The sequence below is a fragment of the Brienomyrus brachyistius genome, chromosome 7 (genome assembly GCF_023856365.1).
Source record: "Brienomyrus brachyistius isolate T26 chromosome 7, BBRACH_0.4, whole genome shotgun sequence".
Taxonomy (NCBI): Eukaryota; Metazoa; Chordata; class Actinopteri; order Osteoglossiformes; family Mormyridae; genus Brienomyrus; species Brienomyrus brachyistius.
Window position 1 is genome coordinate 11954549 of NC_064539.1, and position 27001 is coordinate 11981549.

General features: G+C 43.6%; 1 protein-coding gene across 3 annotated transcripts in view; it reads right to left on the bottom strand.

The window, feature by feature from the left end:
• The window catches only part of LOC125745651 (LHFPL tetraspan subfamily member 2a protein-like), a 48668-nt gene that overhangs the window by 4267 nt on the left and 17400 nt on the right, over nucleotides 1–27001 (bottom strand). For all 3 annotated transcript variants that reach the window (XM_049018684.1, XM_049018683.1, XM_049018685.1), the window contains 2 exons: nucleotides 26877–26935; nucleotides 10114–10883 (listed from right to left, as the gene is read on the bottom strand). In XM_049018684.1, the coding sequence (XP_048874641.1) occupies nucleotides 10114–10525 (412 nt within the window). In that variant the 5' untranslated portion in view covers nucleotides 10526–10883; nucleotides 26877–26935. The remainder of the gene's footprint in view (nucleotides 1–10113; nucleotides 10884–26876; nucleotides 26936–27001) is intronic.

Here is a 27001-nt window from a genome sequence, read left to right on the forward strand (position 1 = left end):
GGAAAATGTCCTATAACAACAAACGCCAGAGGAATTCTGCACGAACTGTGAGAACCTGAGCAAATATCCCCTTGGGGATTTGACTGCCTATGGCTGTAGATTGCTTAATGGATGAGCCCCCCACCCCACTCAGCTCAAGACTACAAGGACACCTGGACGCGCATGAAGATCCATCAAGGTGAGCCACTGACAAATAACTGTCGGAGAGAAGAGGGTGAGAAACGACACTGTCTTTCACTGTGCCAACATCAACAGTTTCCTTAAATCAAAATATTTCCTATTCCATTGAAGGCTGTTCAGATTTCCTGTCACTTTGGGTCATGAAGGGATCTTCAGAGGCTTTCAGATCTTTCCGTTTTCCATGAGACCCAACAAAAATCAGCAGTATGGGTGATAGGTCAAGCAGACCTTTCTAAGGTAGTGTTTCACAAACGGGTGGGGGGTGCGCAAAACCGGATAGAGATGGAGGTTCCTGTAAGGTTAAGCCAGACACCGGTTCTGCTGTTCTGTAATGGTGGCAGTAAATTTCACCATAGTCAAGCTGCAATAGTAATGTTATCCATATTAAAAGGACCATAACACTCGGGTGCATTGCTGCAATTGAAAAACGGGTATCATCCATGGCCCCCCATCCATGATACCCACACCTTGAAAAGGAAGTGATTCATCTGTCTAGGTATAGTACAGTAAAACCTCAATGGTTATTAGTATTTGGATCAACATTATGCTTAATGTTAATTAGCCACTTGTGCTTACATCCAAAGCTAAATAAGACTGGAAATAAGTACTGAGAGAAATTAGTGTTTATATGTATTCTTAATTCCTTTTTGTTGGTCAAATTTCTTTGACCATTGACCAGGATTCCCCAGTTCCGGGCCTGGAGGGCCAGTCTGCTCAAACACACCTACTAAACCTGGCAATTAGTTGGTGATCTGAATAAGGTATGTTTGAGAAAGGAAACATGCAAACTGTGTTGCGGACTGTCCCTCCAGGTCCGGATCTGGCGAACCCTGCCGAAGATTCCAGCAACAGGATGTGATTCTGGGGTTTGATTAATTTCTTAAGAGAACCTCAGCATCAACATCTGAGCGTAAGGATCGCGTCGGGATTTTCCGCCCCAGTGTTTTTCAGCAAGAGACACAGAGAATGTGGATGATGGACCATTCCTCGCAGTCAGCTGAGCCGGGTTCAGAAGGGCTCCTGTGTGTGTGGGGGTGTTTTTCCACATCTCTCAAAAGGCGCTACTTGAAAAACAACCGGAAGCAGTGGCCAGGTTTTCCCCGGCCGTTGGCCGCTGCCGGTTTCCTGTGTCCGTTACCAGGTCAGGCGACTTCACGGTCTGCCGACCCACATTCACACATACTCGCAGGTTAACCCTTCAGAACCCAATCTGGAGAGACAACGGTGGAATGATGGTCATTTTCAGACAGTAACCAATATGCAGACTTGGTGCCTGCCCAGTTTAAGCTCTTATCATATTACTTATTTTTGTTTTAGATGCAGTGGAGGGCAGCTTTGCTCTGGGGAATCCCCCATCCTCTGACTATTCTCATTATTAAGCTTTTGGACAGAGCAACGTGCCAGAGTGCATGGCGATACGATTACCCGAGTCAATGTAGCTTAATAACTGTGCAAATGCAGCAATTAAGACTGAGACAAAGAGAAGGTAGTGCCAGCATTCTATGAATGCGGATGCTTATTCCTTTTATCGAAGCGTATCGAATGATGCTAATAGATGGTTTGGAAGACAGAGATACATTTTCCTGGGGGGGGGGGAGCGTTCACTGACAGACGGAGTCCTCCAGAGAGGAGATTTTAATCAGGGTCCTGGAAAGCTATGGACTCTGCTGCGTGGCGGTCTGGCTCACGGTCACAGCCAAACCTACAAACAGTGGTGGAGCAACTGCACACAAGGCCCCGGGGCAAAACACCAATCGGGCCCCCCCTACCACCCCCCGCGCACACGCACGCGTGTATGTGTCGGCGCTGAAACGAGTGTTAAAATGTAGGTGCAGGATCACAAAAACTTAACGAGAGAATTCGACTGTCCCTCACAAAAAAGTTTTAGTGGCCAAATTGCATTTTCTACGCCTTTTCAGACAGGAGGAGATTTGTTTGGCTAAGAAATTTTTTATACAATTTAGACAGCACAGAATCATTAACCCACTTTAACGCATTTATTTATACAACCACATATTTCCCACATTTTGACATCAATGATGCAGTGAATATACAGTCTATTTCTTGACGCCAACCCTCCCCATTAATCCGGGCTTGGGACCGGCACCTAGTTCAGCTGGCTTACTGCCTTAAGTGGCTGGGTTAGGCTAAACTATATGCATATTTACAAAGACTACAATAAAACATGCCTAAATATGTAGTCTAACAAAACGCAGTTTAAAGAAGGTAGCCTACCTGGCGAAAATGCAAACAAACAAATGAAAAGGCCCACAGCATATAATCGGGTTATATCCAAGCAGATTTTAAGAACTTGGCCTACATGGCGAAATTGAATTACTTTCTGGACCAACGAACGCAAGCAGGCACGAATATTATGCACCTTTTCCTAGTCTTGATGTATGTTGTCAGACGGATGAGGACGATGGGTAGGATCTAAAGGCTGCCTATCATGCACTGCAGTTTCTTTGCAAATTCCTCAAACGGAAAACCATTAAATACAAAAGGAACAGCTTAGTTTGACTTCAAAACAATAATATGGATTATATTTTAAGTTAGTTGTTGGACTTTTTTTTTTTTTATTAAAAATCACACCATACATCCACCATAATAAGTGTATACAAAAAATGTCAGAAATATAAAATCGCAAGTCACAATCAAAGTGGAAATATTATGTTCTAGCTGTCAAAAGCTTCAGAGAAATTATATCAGTATAACTTTATGTGTATTTAATATATGGGAAATATACTACCAGGAGCGGCAGCTTCGCAAGCGACTCAGTCAGACGCAAGTGTAAGTTTTCCCAGCAGGAATCTGAAACCACGTCTGTCGCCCCACCAGCTGGGGGCGCCAAAGATGTGCAAGCAGAGGAAATCAGGAGCAAGCTGTGAATCAGCGTGAGGCATCACATGGCAGCTGGCTGCCTGGTGGGGGGTAATGCGACTCCTCCCTCCGCGTTGCCCCTGCCCCCCCCACACGGCGCAGCTGGGCATCCAGACACATGAGGCTGCCGCCTCCACCATAAGCAGGGGGCAGACACCAGCATCCCAGGGCCCTGTGCTCCTCGGCCCCCCAGCGCATGCAACACCCCGCCTACACTGTCCATTTTGACTCAGTTCACTTTGATTAATTTTGATATGCAGCCCCTCCCAGCATAGCTGCAACAAAGCACCAGTCAGACCATGGCTGGGGATCCCCAGAGGCTGGGCTGCTTGCATTTTTTAGCAAAAATATTTAATATTTCTGGACAGGACTGTGCATAGGTTTCTGTCCCAAAGGACCTTCCTAACCCTGTTTTGTCCCCCCAGCTTCAGTTGTGAAGGGTTAAGGAGTATATCTGTGAATGTGGGCGAATACTTTGAGACAGGAGTAAAAAACTCTCGGGGGTTAACTGGCTACCCAACTCCCCCCGGGGAAGCTAACAGTTTGCAGTTTAGAAAGCTGTGTGTGCGTGTGCACGTGTGATTCTGTGTGTGTGTGTGCGCGCACATCTGTGCGTGCGAGTGTGTGTCAGGTGTCTGTGGATCATCAGGCTGTCTGTAGGTCAGCTCTCTCTTCATCCTTCTGCAGTTTTCGGCTTTCTGAACACCACTGCAATTCTCCACAGTGCCTGCCAGGGCTGCGGGGGGGGGGAGTGGGGGTAGGGGGGTTAGGACGGGGTTAGGGTGTAAACTTGGAATGTCCATAGTGATCAACTGCTTCCACTCCTGTGAATCTACCACTTCCTTTCACGAGATGAATCATTCTGTCAGCCTAATGCAACTCTGACAAGCAAACTGGGCACCTGATACACCTGAAAGATGGCAAACGCAGAGGCCTCATGTCCAGCACTGTTCTGCATTTTTACACTGCTGGCCTTCAAAGCAGTTTCGGGGTAGAGGAGCTTACGGGGCACCGACACTAACCACTCCTGCCCTGCCGCACGTGCGTCGCCTCCAATGCGGAAATAAAAACTGGGTCATAAACTCTTTCCCCATGTTAGCTGGCCTGACAGCCAGACAGTTTCTGGTAACTTATGGGAGACGGTGTGGTTTTAATTCCCTGCCTTCCTCTCCTTGGAGAGGGACCCTGGGCTGGGATTCCAGAACCGCCTGACCCAAAGTGGGTGCACTCTCAGCCCCGGATGGCCTCTCCGGGGGGGGGGGGTCGCGTGTGTCTTCACGAGCCCAGGGCCGCTTTCTGAGGGGGAGGCCTCCCTAGCCAAGATTTTATAATTGCCCCCCCCGGCCCAGCACGATTTCAACAGACCTGCTTTTCTGCAGCCCTCAGCACGTAATACTTTTGTAATTCCGATGACCTCAGTCTCGGGCCAGTATCCTGATGTGGTTCATTGGGGGGGGGGGGGGGGGGGTAGTGGAGGGGTTCAACATGGGGTAGCAGAAGGTTTGTGTCATACTCAATGCTAAGCCAAAACTTGACCGGGACAGAGATGTCCCAAAGCATGCCTGGGCCTTATAACTCGCACTAGTAACATCCAGAACACCTGTCTATCTCACTTCTCCCCCTCGCCAGCTACATTACTATGCGCTCATTATCTTGCCGATCTGCTGGACGTTCGCTGCATGCCGCTGTCAGCAGCCGCTTGTTTGTCAAAGGCCCTGTCGGTAAATCTTGCAAACAGAAGGGAAGCAGAAAGTATGAGCCTCATGGATGGAAACTGCAGCCCTCGTTTCCCTGACGTAAGAATTAATGTCCTTCTCTGTCCCAAACATACCTTAACCAAACCCAACGGGTCACCATGAGGAGCGCTCAGGGACTTCATTCATTGACCACATAGGTCAATAAATGGCTGCCAGTGGTACCAAAGGAGGAAAGGTTTAGGCTTGGGGCATAAATATAAGGTACAACAGACATGCTGAAAAAGCTCAACCATCACAACAACATTCAGGTCATGCACAAGCTGTCAATAAATGTTACCCTCTTCCTGGTGCAACAATGATGCTGACGTGGGTTACGACCAGCCTTTGGTCCTATGGAAAATCTGGCAAGGAAAGCCTTTTACTGCTCTCAGCGATAGCAATTAACATGTGACTGTTTCGGTTTTATCTAAAAGCTCTATTATTGTAACATACAGTACCAGTCATACAGATTGGACACACCTACCGACAAAGGTTTATTTATACGTTTCTCTATGTTTTAGAATAATTATAAAGATATCAAAATTATAAAATAACCTGGAATATTGGACTGGCCAAAAAAAATTAAATAAATTGTATTAAAACAAAAAAATTTGTTTCGGGTAAGGCAACTCTGTGGGTTGGGACTCAGAAGGTTGCTGGTTCAAATCTTTGGGTCAGCAGAGTGATCCCACCATTGAACCCTTGAGCAAGACCCTTAACCCCAATTGCTCCAGGGACTGGCTGCCCCTACTGTCTCCTCTACATCCTTTTCATGAGGTGGCCTCCTGGGATGCTTTTCCAGCTGTCCTGAAGGAGGTCCACATATATACTGAGCACTCATTGGCTGCTTTTCCTTCACTCATTGGTCAAACTCCTCCAAAACCAATTCTAGTGTGTTTAGGTGTGTGTAGGTGACTTGGTTGGTGGTACTGTATTTTTGACTGGTACTGTATCTCTGATTAATTATAATTTTCATGAGAATATAACCAACATCAAATCCTTTATACTGTAGTCAGAGCAACCCTGAAGAAGCTATGCTGGAAAACTGGAAAAATAAACAGTATGCCGCATACAACATATTCTATACAATACTACACAAATAACCAGTCAAAAAAGTGTTTAGCGATAACCAATACCCAGGTCTAAGGATGCTAAGCGTTTAGTGTATTTATTTTTTCAAACCTCCTATAACACAAAAAAGCACAATGAAACAAACAGGGGCTTGGCACTGCTTTACGTACTTCATGCTGCTAAGCCAGTTGTTACCTGTAGTAAAAGTGTCTACAGGGTGGGGGTGAACGGGCTTATAGACAAAGCAGAGCACAGTCCAACTGCAACCATTATCAGCGAAAGGCCAATGGATGAGCCTCTTTAAGGATCCTAGAGGATCAAGCAAGGAAAGGTCACCCTTAAAAGTATGTATGCTACACACAAAACATTAAACCACTTTAGAATTCAGGGTTAACTACATGGTATGAAATATAACGTAAATGTTAAGACAAGCGGCTTAGCTGCTTGCCATGTCGTGTGCTTGTCGGACAACAGACAGGAGTGAACATTCATAAAAAATGAATGCAGAAGTCGTGGGAAGAGATTTTATGGCAAGTTTCTCGATTACGCTTCCAGGTTTCCTGTAATATCTTTCGTGCAAATGACACAGATTTCTGAGGTGAGCTACTTTCCAACCTCTAGTCTTCGTGAAATATGTAGCTGTTTTTCTTCCAGTGTTAGATGCTGAAATGTGCTACAAAGTGCTTTTTCGACATTAAGCTGCATCTGCACGACACCTGCATCTTAAAAACAAAGCCCCCCCCCACCCTTACACAAAGAACTAGTCTCCAGTTAGCATGTCTCGGCTTACGTCAGGCTCTGTTTTACTGGGGGTTCAGCTGCATGTTGCACGTGTTCTTTCCCCTCACAATCCTGTCGCTCAATGTGGTCGTCAACAATCTATACTGATGTGTTAAACCCCAAATGCACCTACAAAAGTCACATGTGCTCGTGACTTTAAACTTCACCATATATTTTTTTTGTAGGGGGGTCAGCTAAAAAATGGACAGAAAAATTGCAAGTGGTGAAAAGAGAAGCACTCAAAGTATTGGTTCGAATCGCCACTAGCCGTATGCATCAAGGTATCGAGACGAAGTAAAGAGGCGTCGAGAAATTGCAGTTATAGCATCTGTTATCTTTTTTTATCCTATATGACTTTGAGTGGCTAAACTGTTTTGAGAGGCTAAGAGGGGAAGAAGCTTCTTTCGAAAGCAGGAAAACATGGTTTATTATACATTGGAGCATCACTAGATGGCCGACTGAAAATCCCTGTTCCTGGTATGATAATGAACGTTCGGCCTGGCTCAGCTCACTTCCTGTCCACGCTGCTTCCTCCACGAGGCCTAGGTACATATGCGAGTCTTAGGGGCTTTACATGCTCTGATGACCAAACATAACCCTTGCTTGGAAAGCACCCAACTCCCAATCAGACGCCCAGTGGTGGGTGATCATGGCAGGCTGAGCTTTTGGACAACTGCAGCACCAGATTGTTTACCAGGGTTTAGCCATGCAGCTAAGACTGTAACACTGGGCATATTAAATCTCTCTTGCTAGAAAGAGAGTTAAACAAAAATGCCCAGGACAGCTGAGATTACCAGCAAGCGAGTGATGACGGCCGTGCATTTTAGGGACTCTGAAACATCTCAAGCCCTATATGGCTCACTGCTCTTACCCCGTGCTGGTATAGTGAGGCAACAACCAAGCAAGTGACACAATGTGAGCCATGTGGTGCATTTATAAAAGATACTTCGCACCACAGCTGGGAGAAAATTTCCAGGCCTGAAAAGACATCCCAGGTCACAGAAGAGGTTATGGAAGAAAATATTGCATACTGTACAAAAGTAAGTAAAATAAACACACTCCTGAATATAAATTCACTAACCCAATAAGCAGACATTGCTGAATATCTGTTCAAATTCACCAAAATGAACAAACAATGGTAAGAAAATAAACGTCAGCACACAAATCAGCCTGAACCCAATTGTGTAATAAACCTGTACGGCCATTTGGAAAATCTATCTCCCAGTCGAGTGTTAGGTTACATCCAAACATGCAGAGTTCCATTTCCCCTTTACTCTGGGTCAGCATACTTTGCAGAAAACATCAAAATGAGGAGTTCAAAAGAAAAAAAAAATGCAGCGGAATGAGAAATTGGCCCTTTGGTTGTGTGTGAAATTACTGGCCTAGAATGACAACATTTAGTCATGGGACAAACATCATGCCGTCCTCCACAGAAAAAACACAACTTGGGTGAAAATAAGATGAAACTACTATCGTTCAAGTCAATATCCCTGAAAAGTCACTTCACACCAGTGCAGGTACCTACTTTCACTTGAACATATTTTGGGAATATGAGCTATTACAGGTAGAGATCTCCACAACTGCATGCTATTTATGTGAAGGTATAAAGTGAACCTGAAATTTTTAGTGTGCCATACTGGGGGGGGGCTAAATTTAGGACAGATTACGCACCACAGAAAATCCTTGGAATACTTTTGTAACATTATGTGGCATTTGGTGTGTCTGCTGGTTCTCTTTGCGGCTACAACACCTCTTATTATAAGCACTTTCTGCACCGATGTGCCGAGAGAACTTGCCAAGGATAAAGGCTCCTTACAGGGAATCATGCACTGTGTCTTTACAGAGTGATAAACCTTTTTCAAATGGTCTTTTTACGAATGGACACTCCTTTCAATTCCACTAGCCATTAACATTTCTTAGGAGAGACAGAAAATAAATCTGAAAAACAAAGACAAAACACTGGGATGGGTTGGTGCCCCATCCTGGGTTATTGACTGTCTTGCACATACTGGAATAGGGCCTCCAGGCAATAGGACAAGAGGGTACAGAAAATAGATGGATGGCTGGATAAAATTCTAGGACCCTGTGTATATTTCATGGACATAATTTAAACTGTGTAAAACGGAGACTTCATCTGCTTTAGCTGACTCATGGTTTAACTGACATGATCTTCCTTGTCCTCTTATCGTTGATCATCTTTTTGGTTTTGTAATGCTTTGGGTTCACAGTGCGCTAAGTAACCAGTGAAGCCCACACATACTCATATAGAGCTCCTGTGGCTCAGTAATATTACCCATCCTGAGCGGAGCGACTGCAATGCTTCCCATGGCACTGTGTGGAGTCACAGGTCAGAGGTCAAATTCTCAGCCAGCTCTCAATAACTCGTTTTAATAACGTTAACTGACTGGCTCATCTAATCTGCCTCCACATCTGCCTCACTCAACAGGAAATTACCTAGACATCGGATTCAATTATTGCCCAAACGCTGAGAGAAAAGACAATCATGTGGAACCATCAAATAATACTCTGATGTTACCTTGGATACAGTAAACCAAAAACAATTGTGACAACCCCCAATGTTACTGTGCTAGAAGCGATATTAAGTGATATGTTAGGACAAGCGGTCTAAGAAGCTACCTTTCCTAAGCGTCTCAATGCGTAGTTGTGGTATGACCATCTACAGGTCACTCCAGAGCATTATGGAAGATAGTGGCACTTCATCGTGCCTACATGGGTGGATGATGGGAACCTGACACCTGGTTCTGCATGACCACTCCCAACGCACGCCTGAGTGACGTGCCCCCAGCCCGACCCCTGCAATCACCACTCCTGGCTGGCTGCCCCACGCGTGACACAGGACCCTCCCACTCTCCAAAATAGTGAGAGGGAGTCATCTTCGGAGGAATCGCTTGGCAGCTGGAAATGGCGCTGGCAGCCCAACACCTTTCGAGCCATAGATCTCCCTGCAGACAATGCTGCCCCCGCAGATCAAATCGCAGTGCTTCTCCCGCCAGATGATGCCAGTGAATGAATATCCATAAATATCTGTAGAGAGTAATTCACGGCAACCCCCTTCCAACCTTCTCCCAGCATTCATCTTATTCCCATTCTCATCATGTCTACGAGAATGATGCAGTATTAGAAAGATCATAGAGAAAACTTGGGAAATGGTCAACGTTGATTCATTGTGTTGGTCGACGTTTAAATGACAGTAGGGCTCAGTGATAATGCTGCCTGTCCAGAGAACACAGAAGATAAAAGAGAGACTCTCAAGGTTTCTTTTTCATGCTCTGGGAGTTCAAGGCAAACAAGGAACTGAAAACATAACACAAAGCAGGTGCTACAGGAAAAGCACAACAAAAACAGGATTTTTACAAAGTATCCCAACTGAGACCAGGACCTAAAAAAAGAAAACAACTAGGACAGCAGGGGTGGGGGAGGGGTGAGGGGCGGACAGAAGTCTCACCGGCGATGCCCTGCAGGAGGCCGCACACGTTGAAGATGCTCTTCTTCATGATGCTCTGGAAGCACATGGTGAAGACGGAGATGAAGGCCACAGCGCACAGCAGCAAGATGCCAGCTGCCAGGAAGATGGAGGTGGCCTGCCAGAAGCCGCTGGCTATCTCTCCAAAGTGGACGGCGTAAGGCCCGCACAAGACGTCCCGACGGAAGCCGGTCACCTTGATGCAGCGCCCGTAGATCCCCAACGTTGGACGGTACGGTTCAGGGGAGATGTGTGAATCTAGCTTGGCCTCAGGCACCCGTGGGGAGCCCACCAGCCAATCTGTGCTCATGAAGGCTATGAGCTCTCCGAAGGCCACCACAATGCTCAGCAGAGTCCACAGCATGGAGCGGCAGGTCACAATCACATGACACATGATGGCGGGTGCGGGCCGAGTTCCTGTCTTGCGTGTCCGAGGTGGTCACGGGTTTTTAGATGCTCGCCTTAGCGCTCTGAATGTTATATCCCTCGAGAGCGAAGAAGGGCAACTCACAGTACAGCAAAAAGCATTCTGAGGTGTAACGTCGTCAAAGGTTTCCCAGGGCTTCCGGAGAATGATTAACCGCTTATCTTATCTCCCACCGACGACTTGGCTGTTGGGCTGCTCCCCCTCCGTAGCGACTTCCTGGCCCGATGTGTCGATCCCTCTCACTTTGGACACCTCGCCACGGCGCTACATCTTACTGCAGGAGAGTCCTCAGGGCCTGCCCGCTGACATCACTCTGGGGAGACACCTAGGAGAATGGAAAGAAAACAGCAAAAGCGGTTTTCGTGAAGGCCAGAGCCATTTAAAGGGCCAGGAAGCACCGCCCACTAAACCATAGGGACAGAGCTGTGGCCGCCCACATCTCCCAGACACGCTGTTTGTCTCGCAGCCTCCGGGAACACCCACCACCCCTGTGGAAGTCATCAGAATGAAGTCAAGGCTGGGACTGACTGTTTGCGCTGCGGAAATCGCAGTGCCGTGCACTTTCCAGGCGGGATTTCACGCCGGGCTCATTCCATTCTGCTCTGATAATGCAAGAAACTGTCCTTTCATTATAAACACTGAGATGTGAATCCTCAGGCCATCCAGTGTGACATTCTGAGTACAAAACACACACATAAGAAGAACAGGGTTCAAAAGGACATTGTTTACTATGTTTAGAAGTTATTACTTCTCATAAATGAATGAACAATATTTCTCCCCAAACTGTGCAGTATAAAATTTATAGGGGAAATGCATATATAATTTTACAATGACATATACAACCCTAACTTCCTAACTTATCCTATCTTTAAGGGGACTCTCCTTTCATTCCTATGGACATAGCCCTAGCCCTAACTATGAAAACTCTAACCCTTACTCAAACCTAACTTTTTGGCATTTTAAAGTTTTTTCATTGTATTCACTTTGTTTTTCACATTGTGGGGATGTATACAAAGTATACAATATGCAAACAAAATATAAAGTCACGCACACAGACACACAAAGGGGTCATGCTAAACGCTGATCACTATGAGCCTCCACACATTTCCGCAAATGTGTTCCTCATGTTCATAAAATGTAAGATTTGTCCTAGAAAATGGACTTCAGAAAAAATATATATTCCTGACGAAGCTCTCAGAAGCCCTGGATTGGTATGTGTCAGGCGGCTCAGCAGCCCTGAGAGGATGACTTGTGTTGCATGTTAAAATCAGTCACCCCTGGCCTTTGAAGTGCATGTCTTTATCGCTACTTTTGAAGTGCAGTCGGCCAGCAATCCGCTCAATGTTTGGGTTCACATACACGCTGCCCTGATTTGTATTGAAAGCATAACAAGAATCAAGTATCTAAACCACAGGCAACTGAGTAGTCAGATGCAGTGAGGGGTAATGAATTTATATGAATGTTTTATATGGAACAGCACATTGTAACACTGCCTCCCTAATACCACCACCGCTAATAAAGCAACAACAAAGACAACAACTAAAATTATTATAAGCTAAGATGGCAAATTCATCATTTCACTTTATGGACTAAACTAATGCAATATATCATGAATGCTCCTAAACCGATGAAGCATATTTCTCAAATTCACCTTTTCCCTACACGGGGGACCACTGAAATATCGTTAATCTATTCCATAACCATGTAGCCAGTACAGGCGTACTGGCAGCCATAGAACTTATCCCAGGAAGCACAAGTCGCAAGACAGAGATATCAAAGGCCTGGGGATTCCCCGGATGGGACACCAATGAAATATCAAAGGCCTGGGGACGCCGTGGATGGGACACCAATGAAATATCAAAGGCCTGGGGACGCCGTGGATGGGACACCAATGAAATATCAAAGGCCTGGGGACGCCGTGGATGGGAGAGCAATGAAATATCAAAGGCTTGGGGATGCCGTGGATGGGACACCAATGGAATATAAAAGGCCTTACTGATCTGTGTTCTAACCCACACTGAACTACTACTTCAGTTGAGAATGGAAAAGATTATTATACAACATCAACAAATTTCTTGAAGTCTCATATCTTTGCAGGTACATCTTACTCAGTAAGAAAAGCCAAATGGATCAAACCTACCTCCCAATAAAAAGCACAGTAAACACTGCAGTGACTCAGAGGGTAGGAAGTCTAAGCCCACTGTTGTAGGTCTGGAGATGCGTTTGATAAACACCAACCGTTTGAGACACTGATATTATACTCTTACCTTGGAAAATGTTTCTAAAACAAACAAAAGCATGCTTTCTTCATAATCACCACAGTGCCTTGTGTGGTAGGAAATCTTATCTTCAGATACTCATAGGTTACATTCCAAAAGTTTCCCATGTGTTTATCTGGGTTGTCCGCAGATCTGCAGTAAGGTCGGCTTCACGGGAGGACACAGTTTATCACGCATATCTTGGAAACATTTGCAGAGAATATTGTGGAGACTCCACTACGGCAGCCAGCCCTCTCGGTTTGACAAGCCTGGAAAACACTGGCAGAGCATTTCTACACACTGTAATGGACTGCTGGAAGGCCAGCCGGCTTGTATGTGCGTGTCATTCTCTCCCACTATGTACTAAAGTACACCTGCAAGCTTTGTGCATCACCTGCATTACACTGCTTTGGACAAAAGCATCTGCCAAACAAATATCAATTTTAAAATGATGAGGGGAGGAAATTATCCACCAAGGCCAAAAACTCACATAACTCTGTCTTCCAAGGCTCCACCGTCACCTGATTGCTACATTCAGTATAGTGTTATATTGTTCACTTGAGCAAGCACCAATACGATTACCCAGAACCGGTTTTGAAATAAAACCAGGAAAACGTGCGCCGGTGTGTGAGTCTATCACAAGAACATTTTTCAGCTAATGCCTTTATGTTTACTTGTTATAATAAATTGTTTTTCTGGAGCATTGTTCATCACCATGGATTTTTCACCCTCATCACTGTAGATCCAGTGTCGGTATCCAGCAGGTTCTCTCTCCCAGCTGGCCCCTGATGAACCAGACCTGACCTCAGGCAGATAGTAACTCATCAGGTAGGATAGAAAACCTGCTGCATTGTGGAATTACAGCATTCGGTCTGCCTACTCCTGCTGTACATGAATCCAGATTGACTTTGTTCTGTTCATATCTGCGTCACAATACTCCTCCATCCACTCCTTCACAACAGCATGTAAGCTCAGGTCCAGCATGTGCAGAACATGACATTGCTCAGAGATAAGGGCGCTGCCAGTGTGACCGGGTGGCACGTTTAGAACACTGCCCACACCGGCTAGGTGTTCACCAGGCTGTGAGGGCCTTGGCACCCAGTCACGCCTGCCCCGCAGAGAGGTCCTGGGCGGGCTCTGGCACTGGGCCGGCTCTGGCACCGGGCAGGCTGGGTAAACAGCGGACTACACCTCATACCGCCTCGCAGGGTGCGATCAGAGCTCGGCTTTCCTGTGCAAACATGACGGTGTTGTTTTCTCACCAGCTGCACGGCACAGAAACTCAACACTGTGTGAACCACATCTGACCACGGGCTAGAACCGCCACAGCTACTGCACATGAAAAATGGAGGTCAATATGAGAGCAGCTTTCCTTACCACATGTATGCGCCTGGATTGTTTGGCTACGCTTTAATGGTACAAAAGGAAGAGCAAAGAACCAGAAATATTGCCCGTATCCTTAGAGGAAAAAACATTATGCGGTTCAAAGGTCCCTGAAGACAAGCACTTCTTTCTTTCCAAAATATTGTGGCTTCTGAACAACTGTATCATGTACCTCTTACTCCTGAGTAATGAAAATATTTCAGAATAGGGGCAATTTGGCCTGCCTCATGCCAGGGAATTCTGTCAAAACGTGCGCAGTAAAGTTTATGACTGAAATAGGGATCACAAAGGTGAACTTTAACCAAGCCTTGATTGTTCAGTGCTTGTCTGTCTGTTGTCATTCTTATTTAAGGTTTTAACCACAAACTGGTCAGAGACTGCAGGGTTATTAACATTATTCATTGCTTTAAACCTGGAAGGCAGTATCAGAGGGCCAAGTAACAAGAGAAATCAGTAATTCAATGCGATTTTAAATGCATAAAGTCTCATTAAAGAGTCACAATAGAATTTTTAGACCATCACATTTGCCTTTCATACCTACATACACTGATTTTCAACTTTGTGTGAGATAAGAAAAGCACAAAAAAAAACCTTGCCATATGACCAATAATTTATTTGCAGATGATTACAAACTGTAATGGTCACACAAAGTGAATGTTCTGGAATGCTGTAAATGAGAATGAAGTCTGAAGGTCCCACTCTTTTCCCCCTGCCTTCCATAATGAAAATCCCAAACATAAACTAAACGGTCTGGAAGAAAGAAACCTCGGAGCGTGTGTGCACTGCCGGCCGTCTGCTTCCATAACCCACGCCACTCACCTGATGGCATACGGTTAACCCTTCTAGATGAGTTCAGACCTGTGCCTAGGGGGAGACTTTCGTTTTCCATGAATCATTTGGGTTTTAGGGACAAACAGCAGGACGGAATATTTAGCGACAGCTTCAGTCCCATTAGAGGGCAATGAGTGAGAGTCACATGCATGTGAGCCCCACAGCAAGGCCCTTAACCCCCAGCTCCAGGGAAAATGCACATTAGCTGCCTCTGCACTGTGACCCCCAAGCTATGGAGAACAAGAGGGGGTAGGCAAGGAGAAGAATTCAAAAGTACTTATGCAAATAAAGGATCATTATTATTAAACTGTTCAGCCATAGTCACACTATATCAGACAGCCCCACCCCAAAACAGCTGTGCAAAACCCAGAACTCTCACTTGATCAAAGTCATTTGATGCCATATAATAAGACTAAGCCATCTCTCAGTATCTCTCGATGTTCCTCTGAGCACATAAGAAATATGAGGATATTCACAGCCCCAAAACCAATAATACCTGGAAAATCTAAGGAAATATATTCAACTGGCAAAACCATGAGCCATGACCGGCTGCAAAGGGCATGATGGACTAAGAGTTCATATTTTACTGCAGAATTTGATTCTACATTCAGTGCAATTCGGGGCCAGGGGTCTTCGCCTCGTAACGTTAAAAACCATCTTCGGTAACCCAATTACGGTTTTATTTGCTGATCAAAGTAGAAACCCAGTAAATGTATACAGAGTGGAAAATTTATGATGCACGTAATTTTGTTTTGGAATAACCTGGTCACATACCTGGGGCAAAGGGTGCAGTTAAATCTTTTACGGTTCCAATTACACAGAGATGCTATGACTCGGCGGCCCAGCTCTGCGGGCACCTGCTCCACCTCTCGAAATGACCCTTGACACCAGAGTTAGGGGCTGGCATGCGGCTCCTCAGGTGACCATGTGCACGTCTTCCAGCACTCATTAGTTACAGGCCTGTGGGCATCGCCTGATCATGTTCGCTGAGCCCGGGCTGAACTTTCAACCTCTCCAGTGACCCAAGCAGATTTTAATCCTGAAAAAGCCCCAACACATGGGGTGAAGAGGTCAGCGGGGTTGGGGGGCAATAGATAAGGGTCATGGTTCCCTAAAGCTGGGGTTAATAATAGGGGCCATCAGGCCCTGCCAAAGGTGGACCTTTGAGTGTTGCTACATAATGCCAGTCATGTGGTTACTGAACCCTTGAAATGGAAAGAACTTCAAGTTATCACGGAACCCTTGGGTATTATGCTCATTGACTTTTAGCCAGTGGTGAGCAAATCCTTAGCAGAGGACAGAGCCTGCTGTGAAGGAATCAGGCTGCATCATCTGGAAAGGAGGTTAATGATTCCTTGGAAGAAGTTCTCTCAGGGATTTAATGGTGAAATCAAGAACCTCAGAGAGTCTGACTTTACAACCTGTAATAGTCCTGTGAACATCTGCATCACTAACATTGTAGGGGAAAAAAAAACTACAGAGCTCAGGATCGCCTTATCTTCTCAACATCAACATCTGTCCTTATCACCGAAGGAACGTTCATGGGCATTTGTTGTTTAACATGTTGCTAAAGATATACAGCTCAGTTATTAACACTTAAGTGGGGCCACAATAACAACAATGAGGACTGTAACCCTACAGTAATGCTGTTAACCATGGTGGGGTGACTGACGTCTCTGCAGGGCTGAAAAATATATTAAGATGTCTTTCCCATTTCATGTTTGGATTTCATACCTCTGACCTGAAAAGGCATTTTATGCAAGACGGTGAAGTTCCATTAAACACGGCTGTGCCATTTGAAATGCAGGACATCTGATAGACAATTGTTAGCAAAATTTTCCAGCAAAACAATAAAACGGAATCTTCAGAAGCCTCCAGTGACGTTTAAGTAGCGCAGCTGAGGGCTGTAATAATTTCCGAAACGCTCCATCTTCGTGTTTCACACACGAAGCAGCCCTGCCATAAAATGGGCCCGTGAATCACGATGCCTGCAGTCGTATGTAACGCTTGGAACAGGGTGTCATGGGATGGGATGAGGGACACACAGCATGACCCCTGGCTTCCCCCTTTTTTTTCCGTTCGCCTTTAGCGCCGCTGCGAGATTCGGGGAGTCGAGTGAAAGTGAAGTCATGTCTGCTGAGCACTGGATAAAGTCGCTCTGAAAAAGCCATTACTGTGCAAAGACTTAAACCAATAACACGCGATGGGGGTGACTGGGAAAGCGAATATCTGAGAGTCTTTGTTAACGACAGAGCATGCTCACACTATCAAGTTTGATACTTTATTCCAAAAGAGAAGCATGCAGAATTCTTAAGTGCAATAAAAAGGATAAAGCTGAGGACTGCACTGCCACAGGGTTAGGAAAGATTCGCACGCTATGTACAAAGTAAACCACCAAATATGTTTCTAGGAATATTTCAATGGAAGTCTATGAGATTAAACACAGTATGTTATTGGAATATTCTCTATTACCCTAAATTATGTATGATGTCTGTTTACATAAAATAAAGCACAATCAATATTATTTAAAATAAATGGCATCCTTCTTCTAGATATAAAACAAATTTTATGTGCCCCTCTTCCTGTATAACATCCATCCATCTATCCATCCATCCATCTTCTGTACCCACTTCTCGTCTGCAGGGTCATGGGGGTCCAGAGCCTCTCATGGACGCTGCGAGTAACAACAATCACCCTTCACCGCGATGCAATAATATCATATGTAATTAAATGAACTTGCATTATAATTACAGTAAACACTGTCAAGCATAATATTGTTACTTCTCCATCCTGAAGTGCAGTTCCTTAAAAGTGCATTCCACCTCCCCTCTACTGCACCCCCCTCTTTCTCTCTCGGACCTGTAACTCCGGGGGGGGGGGTTTCACGGGGGGTGGCCGTATTTCACCCAGAGCCCTGGGTTACAATAACAAATCCCATGGCTGTGAAGGGCACACCAGGATCCAAGGGTTCGTTTGTTTTTGCATCCCGCCCACCACCAAGAATCTGGGGGCCATTTCAGCAAACAACAGGACTTTTGCAGAGCCTAAGATGGCCCCAGTGACACCAAACCCTGAGGCTTTGGATCACTCCAAGGAAAAGCTGCTTAGAGTGATTATCTGCCTCTGGGCACTAGCCATATAATTCCTATAAGCCCATATCCCATACAGAATAAAGGTGAGCATGAGATGTATCCCAGCAGGCACAGAGCATGAGGTGCGGGAACACGCTGGCCGGAAGTCCAGTCCATCTCAGGCACACACCATACGGCAAAGTCAGAAACACCAATTCACATAAACACATAGGGCGTTTCTCAACAGCAGGAACGCAAAGATCGTACATGTGGTCTTGCTAACTTGCCTCCCAAGAATGAACTGAGGGCGCAATGAATCATGGGATTAGTCTTATTTGGCAAGGATGCAACTAATGTATCCTTGATATTTGAGGCGGGTCAAGAATGACATCTGGGAATTTTTACCATACTCTGTATTTGTGTTCTTAGTATTGGAACCGGTCCTCGGCAATGGAGGATGACATAAAATAGATAGATAGGAACAGAAGTACGGTCAAGTACGTATATTGAGATGCACCAATATTTTTGATGTGTTTATTCGTGTAGCAGCATCAACAGCCAGCATGCTTGGTAGCAAAACAGATATTGTTCAGATCATATACAGACCCCAGAGAACAATAAGAAATCTATTTCTATAACAATACCTGATTGTAAACTACATGATGTATTTCTGGTAAGAAGCTTTATTTTTTCTAACAGTCTTGAAGAAGAGAAAAAGATCATCTGCACACATACGAACGCCCGGTTCCCTACTGAATGGAGCAAAATCTGTTTACTTTGTCCTTTTACCAAGCACTGCTCGTTTCAACTTCACTCAGGCAAATGACTTGCACATGTATTTCAATTAAACAGGAAGCGGTTGGATTAAACAGGAAGTTAATGAACCTGACGGCCTGAAATTTCCACATAGTGTTAAAATGTGATTAGAATTGATGGGTGGTAATATGGTGAATTCTTTTTAAAGCAATATATGTTGATGGGATATAAAATAAATTTTCAGCCCTTTTTCGTTATTCATACCACACCTTTACAACCTTCATTAAAACTAGCAATTCATGAGTTCACCTTTACACTAAGCCTCCCCTCTTACCTAAATTTTAATTTTCTTACCATATAAAACCCTATTCAAAATGTTATTGGGGTGGACATGAGGTAGAGTCTCTTTGTTCTTGGTGGAAGTAACCTAAAGATATAAGAGTATGTCTCACTGGAGCTTTGGAACAGTTTGCCTGTCATCACAGCTGCACAGATAGCAGCTAAGCAGCAGCCTTCCTGCTGATAGTGGCCTCAGAGAGCAGCTGCTGCCCTCACAGTGAGAAGCGAGCTTAGGATAGGACACAAAAAACCACGTCCAATTACCCAAACTGCTTTCTAATTGATTTGTCTTGGCAGCTGTGATTTGAGACACTATGCAGACATTCACATCAAAGAGGAGTGAAAGAGTGTGCAGACCAGTTGCAAGAAGTATAGTGGCAAGCACAGACATATAGTAGATGCATTGTCTTTTTAATATACAATTCTCCAAGTCAAACTGCTCTGAGAACTCTTTTAATTTGTTTAAATCTTACTTCAATTAGGAAAAAAAACATCTGTGATTTAAGTGGCTCTGAATGTTTACTGTAAACAAAGCAAGTAATAGGTAAATCTATATTTTATATAAGCATTATAGTTCTCGTGATGCTGGTCCATCCAGACAATACAGGAACTGTATAAAGCCTCCAGAAGTGAAACCTGTTACACATGGCAACCTCATCCTGCTCTGTCCTTTCCTGGAGCAAATTTTTAGATCATACTTGAAATTTTGCATGCTTGAGGGGCAATGGATGCATTTTGATGCATATCCGATTCTGAAGAGCTTTTAAAATTATACAACATGGAACTGATGGTATTGTGCCCAGGGCATCAAAGTCTTTGGCTTTAAGGATTATATTAAAAGCCAAGGACTCTAGACTTCAACAAAGAACCCATTTGTTATTGCAGAGTGTACATGTGTCTTGAAATCTCTTGATATGCTGCCTACACTTAGAAGAAGCATCTGTGCCTGTTTAATCATCCTGACAGGCAAAAAAATTGACTGATCAATCACAACTTGTTGATCAACAGAAAATCCAAGTATTTCTGCTACAAGTCGTTATCATTGGATGTATGGACAATGGTGGCAGGGGGCTCTTAGGGTCACGTCCCTGAGCCGTGTAACCACAGCTTGTCATTTTTAATGAAGCGTTCGGTCAAACAACAGAAGCCCCACAGCTAGTTTTTCAGCTTTAGGGCTCGAAACAGACACCCTTCGTAACTTCTTGGGAGGAAACGCATAAACAGGCCAGAATTCAGGTTGCAAATTGCTGGCCCTGTTATTACTCCTGCAGATCACCCCCCCCACCCCCGCAAAGGAGCTCCCTGTCCATCGATGGTTTCTGTACAATGTTGCCTGCAGCCCTTCTCACCACTTCCAACCATGGCTATGTTACATTACAGAAGAGGCACCTGGTTTTCTTACTCCGTTCATTTCTGCCATGACCATCCTTATATTCTAATTATGCGTGTTTCATTCGGGCTTAATTTAGTACAACTAATGATTAAATAACTAGAGTGGAAAAACAGGCACGGCAAATGATGTTGATTAACTTAATTTTATTACATCTCTCGTTCTGCATCCGTAACATTTTCCTCCTTGGGATGAACGGAGAAGCATAAACAGGGACTGTATCTCATTAACTCTGTAGTTTAATTTTAAGGAGGCCACAGCAGACACTCCCCGACATAAAAGGCTTTGAATTCATTAGCAGTATTTAACAAATTACCCCACCTACGCAAAACAAAAAACATGTGATATCTCGTCATCTCTACCTTTTGTAACAATACATCTTCAGAAATCACCCACTATTACAATAATATCCAGAGCTCATAGTTTCCATGAGAGCATGAAGCCAGAGCGAGCATGCTGAAGTTATCAAGGCCTGTTTCATGAAATCAGAGTGGAAACTGATGCCGTGATTGATGGGAAGACCTGGCATTTGGACCAGTGAGCAGCTGATGTTCACCATGGGAGAAATGTTGTGCACTCTACAGCAAGAAGATGAGCCAATTTGGCCTGGAGCTCTGAACTCTTCTTGTAAACTCCAAATTATAAAAAAAGAGGGGGGCAGGGGGACAATTGCAGTTTAGAAATAATGATGAAAAGCAGCACTTCTAAATGAGGTGTGAAACCTCCCCCTCAGCAGATAGATTGTAACACCTCAGGTAAGCTCATTCTCATTACTTTCACATGCCTTAGCAACTTTGTGGGCCACACACCACAAACTACAAGGAACTGACTCCTTTCCAAGTGCTGACTGTGGCTCAACCCCCCATAGGAACTAAGGAGAAACAGACATACAGGAGGAAGTCCACCGAGCCTTCTCTGACGTAGACTAACTCAAATGAACACAGAGATCAGGATGCTTGGTTTTTAAACAATTACCATTTATGTGTCACTCATTTCAAGAATCACAATAATCATGTCAAAATGTTGATAACACTAACCATGTAATACCGTGATTGCACAGGACAAGCGTCTAAATACACAGTATTTTTGTAAAGATAGATTGATATGGGGGTGGTGCAGGGGTTAGCACTGTTACCTCACACCTCTGGGACCAGGGTTCAAGTGTCTGCCATGGCTCCAGTGTGTGGAGTTTGTAGGTTATCTGTGTGTCATGTTGGGGTCTCCTATTGGTTCTCTGCCCCCCCCCCATCCCAAAAACACTGGAGATAAACCTTAGTTACCAAACTGTCTGTAGAAAATGAATGGCAGAGGGCTTGATGCTAAACATCCCTTGAGTTGGTCATATAAATTATGATGAAAAATAATTTTAGTTGGTAATGCAGTTCAAATATGCTATACTACATTATTCATATTTGGAATCTTTTTTCTGAAAGAGAAAATGAGGACAACCTCATGAAGGGTTTCCTACAGAACGTTCAGATGAAATACAAATGAGGATGGCAATGAATGCCTTAACTGTGTAAAGATCTGCCTTTTGTCTTTTCCCCTAGTTTGCCCATTTAAGTCACTCTGACACAGAAAGCAAAGAAAAGAAGAATAAGAAAAATCCTGAGACAATTACTTTTTTTTTGGTTGTACATGTATAAGCTACCCATCTACAGATGACTGCCATGAATGAACACTTTAATTCATGATTAGGGTCCACGGACACATTCAAGTAAATAATGTAAAGCACTTCTGGCCACTCAATAGTCTAATCAGGTTCTTGCTTTGTTAGAAGTTATGTAGCTCCTGCTCCAATATCGCTGTACCATTGTACTTGGAGACACAGCCTAGATAAGAGCAGAACCTCCATATGCTATATATGCTGAAAAGGTTTGAATAAGGTTTTCTTCTTGTAATTTGTTAATACATTCTTATATGAAAGAATTACTGGCTTGCCAGAGATGTGACAGATGGAATCTGCAAGGGGTGACATTAGGTTCTACTAAACATTATTCCCAAAATGTGGATACAGGGTGACACTGTGGTTTAACAACATAAAAAAACATAAAATAAAAAGAGAGCAAACTTCTCCTGCAGTGAGAATTTCCATTTCTGTCTCAGAACATTAAACTGAGCCCATCTAGTGAAAGAACATCAGGCTGTTATGCTCATTTCTCAAACAACAGCAAGTTTGCATGGTGAGCAAGTCAGAGTCTCATGAGAAGTGACAGATGTGTGACAGTTTTCTCGCTTTACAAACAGCATCACAATGCAACAGAATGTTCAGTCTCCAATGGATGGATCAGTGCCCTTGTGAACAGGCCAGGTTTGAGCTCTAATGCCTGCGTGTTTTATAAGGCTTTTGCTGAAGCAGCAAACCAGGCTTTCACTGCGCTCCTCTCCTTCATATGCCACACATCAACACGACAGTACAAAGATAATCCTTTGAGGTGCATTCAATTGTGAATTACTGATGTTGAGATACTTAGTGATTCATACTGTTCAGGTGGTTCTGGTTCCTCCAAATAGTCGCTTTTGTGTAAAGAGACAGCGTAGAGCAACAGATTTAATAAACTATCGAATACAAAAAGGCATACAGTGCAAAACACCTAGTAAGATGGGACGGCTTGAGTTTCAAACCCAGAAAAGACATCAAGCAAAATACACACAAAAAATACAAACTACTAAACTTATGTTCAGAGTAAGTAACTGGATGCTGAAATAAAAAAAACCAAACTGAGACACTATTCCAAATTTAAAGCAAAACAAAACAAAAAGAATGCAGGTAAGAAAATGCACTTACAGGACTGATTTTATAGGGCCTGTAACATGACCGCTTCAAGAGGCCAAAAACAGCCACAAACAAATAGGTAGGTGACCTAGACCAAAACAGTACATCCATCTGCTGTGAATTAAGCTAATCACACTGGTATCAATTCCGAAGATTTACTCAAAGACTCTTATAAGCTGATTTTATATGAAAAATAGCAGTTTTACTTCACAAACGCCACTCACATTTAGATAAGCAAGGGTTACTATAGGGATCGGCAGTGTATGATTATGCAGCTGGAAAACACTGCAGGGAAAAGCATTACCCACATGCCCATAATTATCGACATGTTGCGCTATCTTTGTTGTGGCTCCTGTGCAGTTTATACATTTCCATCCATAGTTAATACATAATTAAAGAGCACTCAGAGCTGTGTTCAGGCTATGGATACACAGACAGAGGAATAACAACATAAACAAAACCTTTTCATTTACCCCTTTCAATTTCCCACGATCTTGTGGAAATGCACAGTAACCATTTTTTTTTTCCTAAAGGTAAATTCTGTATTAAACTCCTGCTAGAGGACCCAGCTGTTTAACCATGGCAATGAGTCACGGCAATAAGCTTCTGGCTACCACTTTCCAGTAACCAATCTCACTATTAGGTGTGTTCTCCAAAGCTAATGCTTACAATCACTGCCACCACCATTCAGATTTTAGCAACAGGAAGCATTAATTAATAATGACAGGGAAGAGATAATAAAGTTCAATCAGACATATTGAGCTGCATTTACTTTACAGTTATTGAAACCCTATTGGCTGTTGTGAAGTTCAGAAGCTTTGCATCTAGCAGATTTGCAAATACTAGCTCAAACAAACTCAAAGACAACTGACCCATTGGTGTAAGAAGCTCAGAAGGTATACATAGTGGTAAGTATATTTTAAATTCTCTCCGTTTGGGGTGCACATTATAGACCTAAAATGTTGAGTTTAACTGCATTTAGGTCTCGTCATAATTACCGCAATGGGTCAATTACAGTCAAAACAAATGTGTTGAATTTTTCATTGGTTTTTATTGGTTTCATCATGAACAGAAAATGGAGAGGGAAAAAAGATCAAAACGTAAATCAACACCCCCGTTACTTAACTGGTGAAGGAGCTAAAACTACTGTAATGCAGGCGTGGGCATCGTACGTAGCCAAAGGTCCTTCGACTGACAAAGTGAGTGTGAGCAGCTGGAAAGTGTTATTACCATAAACAACAATGGCTCACGTCCAGGCTTAGTGCGCTACAGGAGAAGGGAGCGCTCTAAAGCCATGAACCTCCTCTGGCATTACTCATGCGGGGTCCTGATAACGAGGGAGAACTGAGCACTGCCCTACATAAATAACACAAAATCTCACAGTTAATTTATCACTCAAGCTTAAAGGAGAAATTAATCTGTCAAACTGCCAGATGGCTCACAGAACTCAATGCAGATCACTGAACTAGAACTAAAATAACAGCAATATTCTCCTCCCGTCTCCAACAAAGCAAAACAGCACTGCACTTTTATACATTGCTTTATATATGGGGTGGACAGCATGGTGGGATTGTGGGGAGCACTGCTAACTTCTCCAGTCTCATGGCTGCGGGTTCAAATCCCACCCGTGCCCTGTATGTGTGGCGTTTGCACATTCACCCCATGTTATGTAAGTGGAAATCTCTAAATTGCATGATCGTGCTTTTTGTGAGCCGGCACCCTGTGTAGGATATCACCAGCCTCATGCCGAATTCTGCTTGGGATAGATACCAGGACGTCCCATTGATCACGCCCAGAATAAGCAGTTGGAAGATGGATGGATGCATTTGAAAATCGAAGTCAATTTTGCTTATGACATATTCAGAAAGAGATATGGGCAAAATTAACTCCTTAATAATATAACCAAATGTAGTTTTGTCTTTGCAGTTACAGTTTTTCTGTCATAGACCGACGGCAGGGGCAGATGTAAAGAACGGCCATGACCCCCCCCCCCCAGTAAACACACAGCCACCACCCCCCATTGCCACTCCAATGCAATTATTGGGCTTACTCTGGCCACCCCACGGTAGGAGGTCTGGCTACACCCCCGACTGATGGGAATTGTTTTTCACTGAAACAGCCCAGCCATTATAAGCAGTCAATCAGACATGTCACTAGTATCTTACCAGCGGCTGGTTCCTGTTGCATTGTTCTCAGTGTATTTATGATGCTTTTTGATAATCCCTAAAACATTAATCTAAATATTTGCCTTGAAGTCCTTAAGTCACCATGCTGGACTGACAGCATAGACCACCTCCCTTCCCAAATTCACCATTAAATCCCCACCCTGATGGAATGCGTTACATTTCATTACAGAGAAGGTCTCAGAAAAAGGGTGTGTATATTAGTTGATATTGTATATAATGTATTAAAAAGTAAATAAGCCATTTACACTACCTCCAGGCAACAAGACCAGACCTCAGTGCCAAATCTTTTACATAACCATGAACTGAAACCAGTCAAATATTAAAATCAATGTTGTTACTGTAAAACAAGCAAAATATGCTTCTGTTTATGACTCCATATAATCTAGAGCAATGAAAAATTCCACCTTGCTGACATGTCGTGTTAGTGTTATCCACACCGGATGCCGTGCTTAAAATGGCTTTAAAACTGGGAGCCCGTCTATATAATAACCTATTTTAAGTGCAGCAGACTACAATGATTATTCTGTTTACTCGTACAAGGATTTCCTTTTTGAAATTGTCCTCACAGGTGGCCTTGAAATAAAAAAATTGCTCCATTGTGTTAATGAAAAACATCCACACAATCATTTTTACTTCCACATAACATTCAGTTTGTATTAAAAACACACCACAGGGAATGGGAATAAGCCTACATGCAGTACAAACTCAGAGCACTGGGAATCTTTCATATATTGTTTATCCTATGAACTTCCTTAGGTAGGAAACATGTCTACTTTTGACAAAAAGCATATTTATCTGATACCAAGTGCAGCTTTTTTTCCCCAAAGACCTCAAAGACTACAGTTTAAATGTTTCTCAAATAAAGACGCACAGAAACCTCTCAGTTATGGGCTGTTACAGATTCTCTCAAAGATTTTTGCGAACAATCGTATGACAGTAGCCATTAAACATTTTATGGGTAAATAAAGATTTTATAGACGTATGAAAAACACGTTTTGCTGTCTGAGAAATGTCATACTGTATCATAAATCATAAGGCAGCTTTACAAAAAAAATTAATTTCAAAAGTTCTGCACCAACCATTTCTTAGTATACTCAGGAAGAACGTTTTGACATTTACTCTCATTGCACTGTGTATCTTCCACTGTATATGTCAATAATAAGCAAATGTTACACAGGCTGCTTTATTTGTCATGTGCCTCTGCTGATTATCAAATTATTTCTGATCTCCACAAGAACACCTTGAGGAAAACCTCTGAAAAGTTGAGTACCATGTTGAATACTCAACAACCAGTTGAGTACCATGATCACATTTCTGTACCCACTAACCTTTTTAGCAGATCCTAAGGCTGTCCTTCAGTCTTTGGAGACCATATGAATTGTGGACCCTAAAAACAAAGAAAAAATGTTAATGTAATGCTGCTGGAGTCCTGCTCAAGACCCAAGACCCAAAA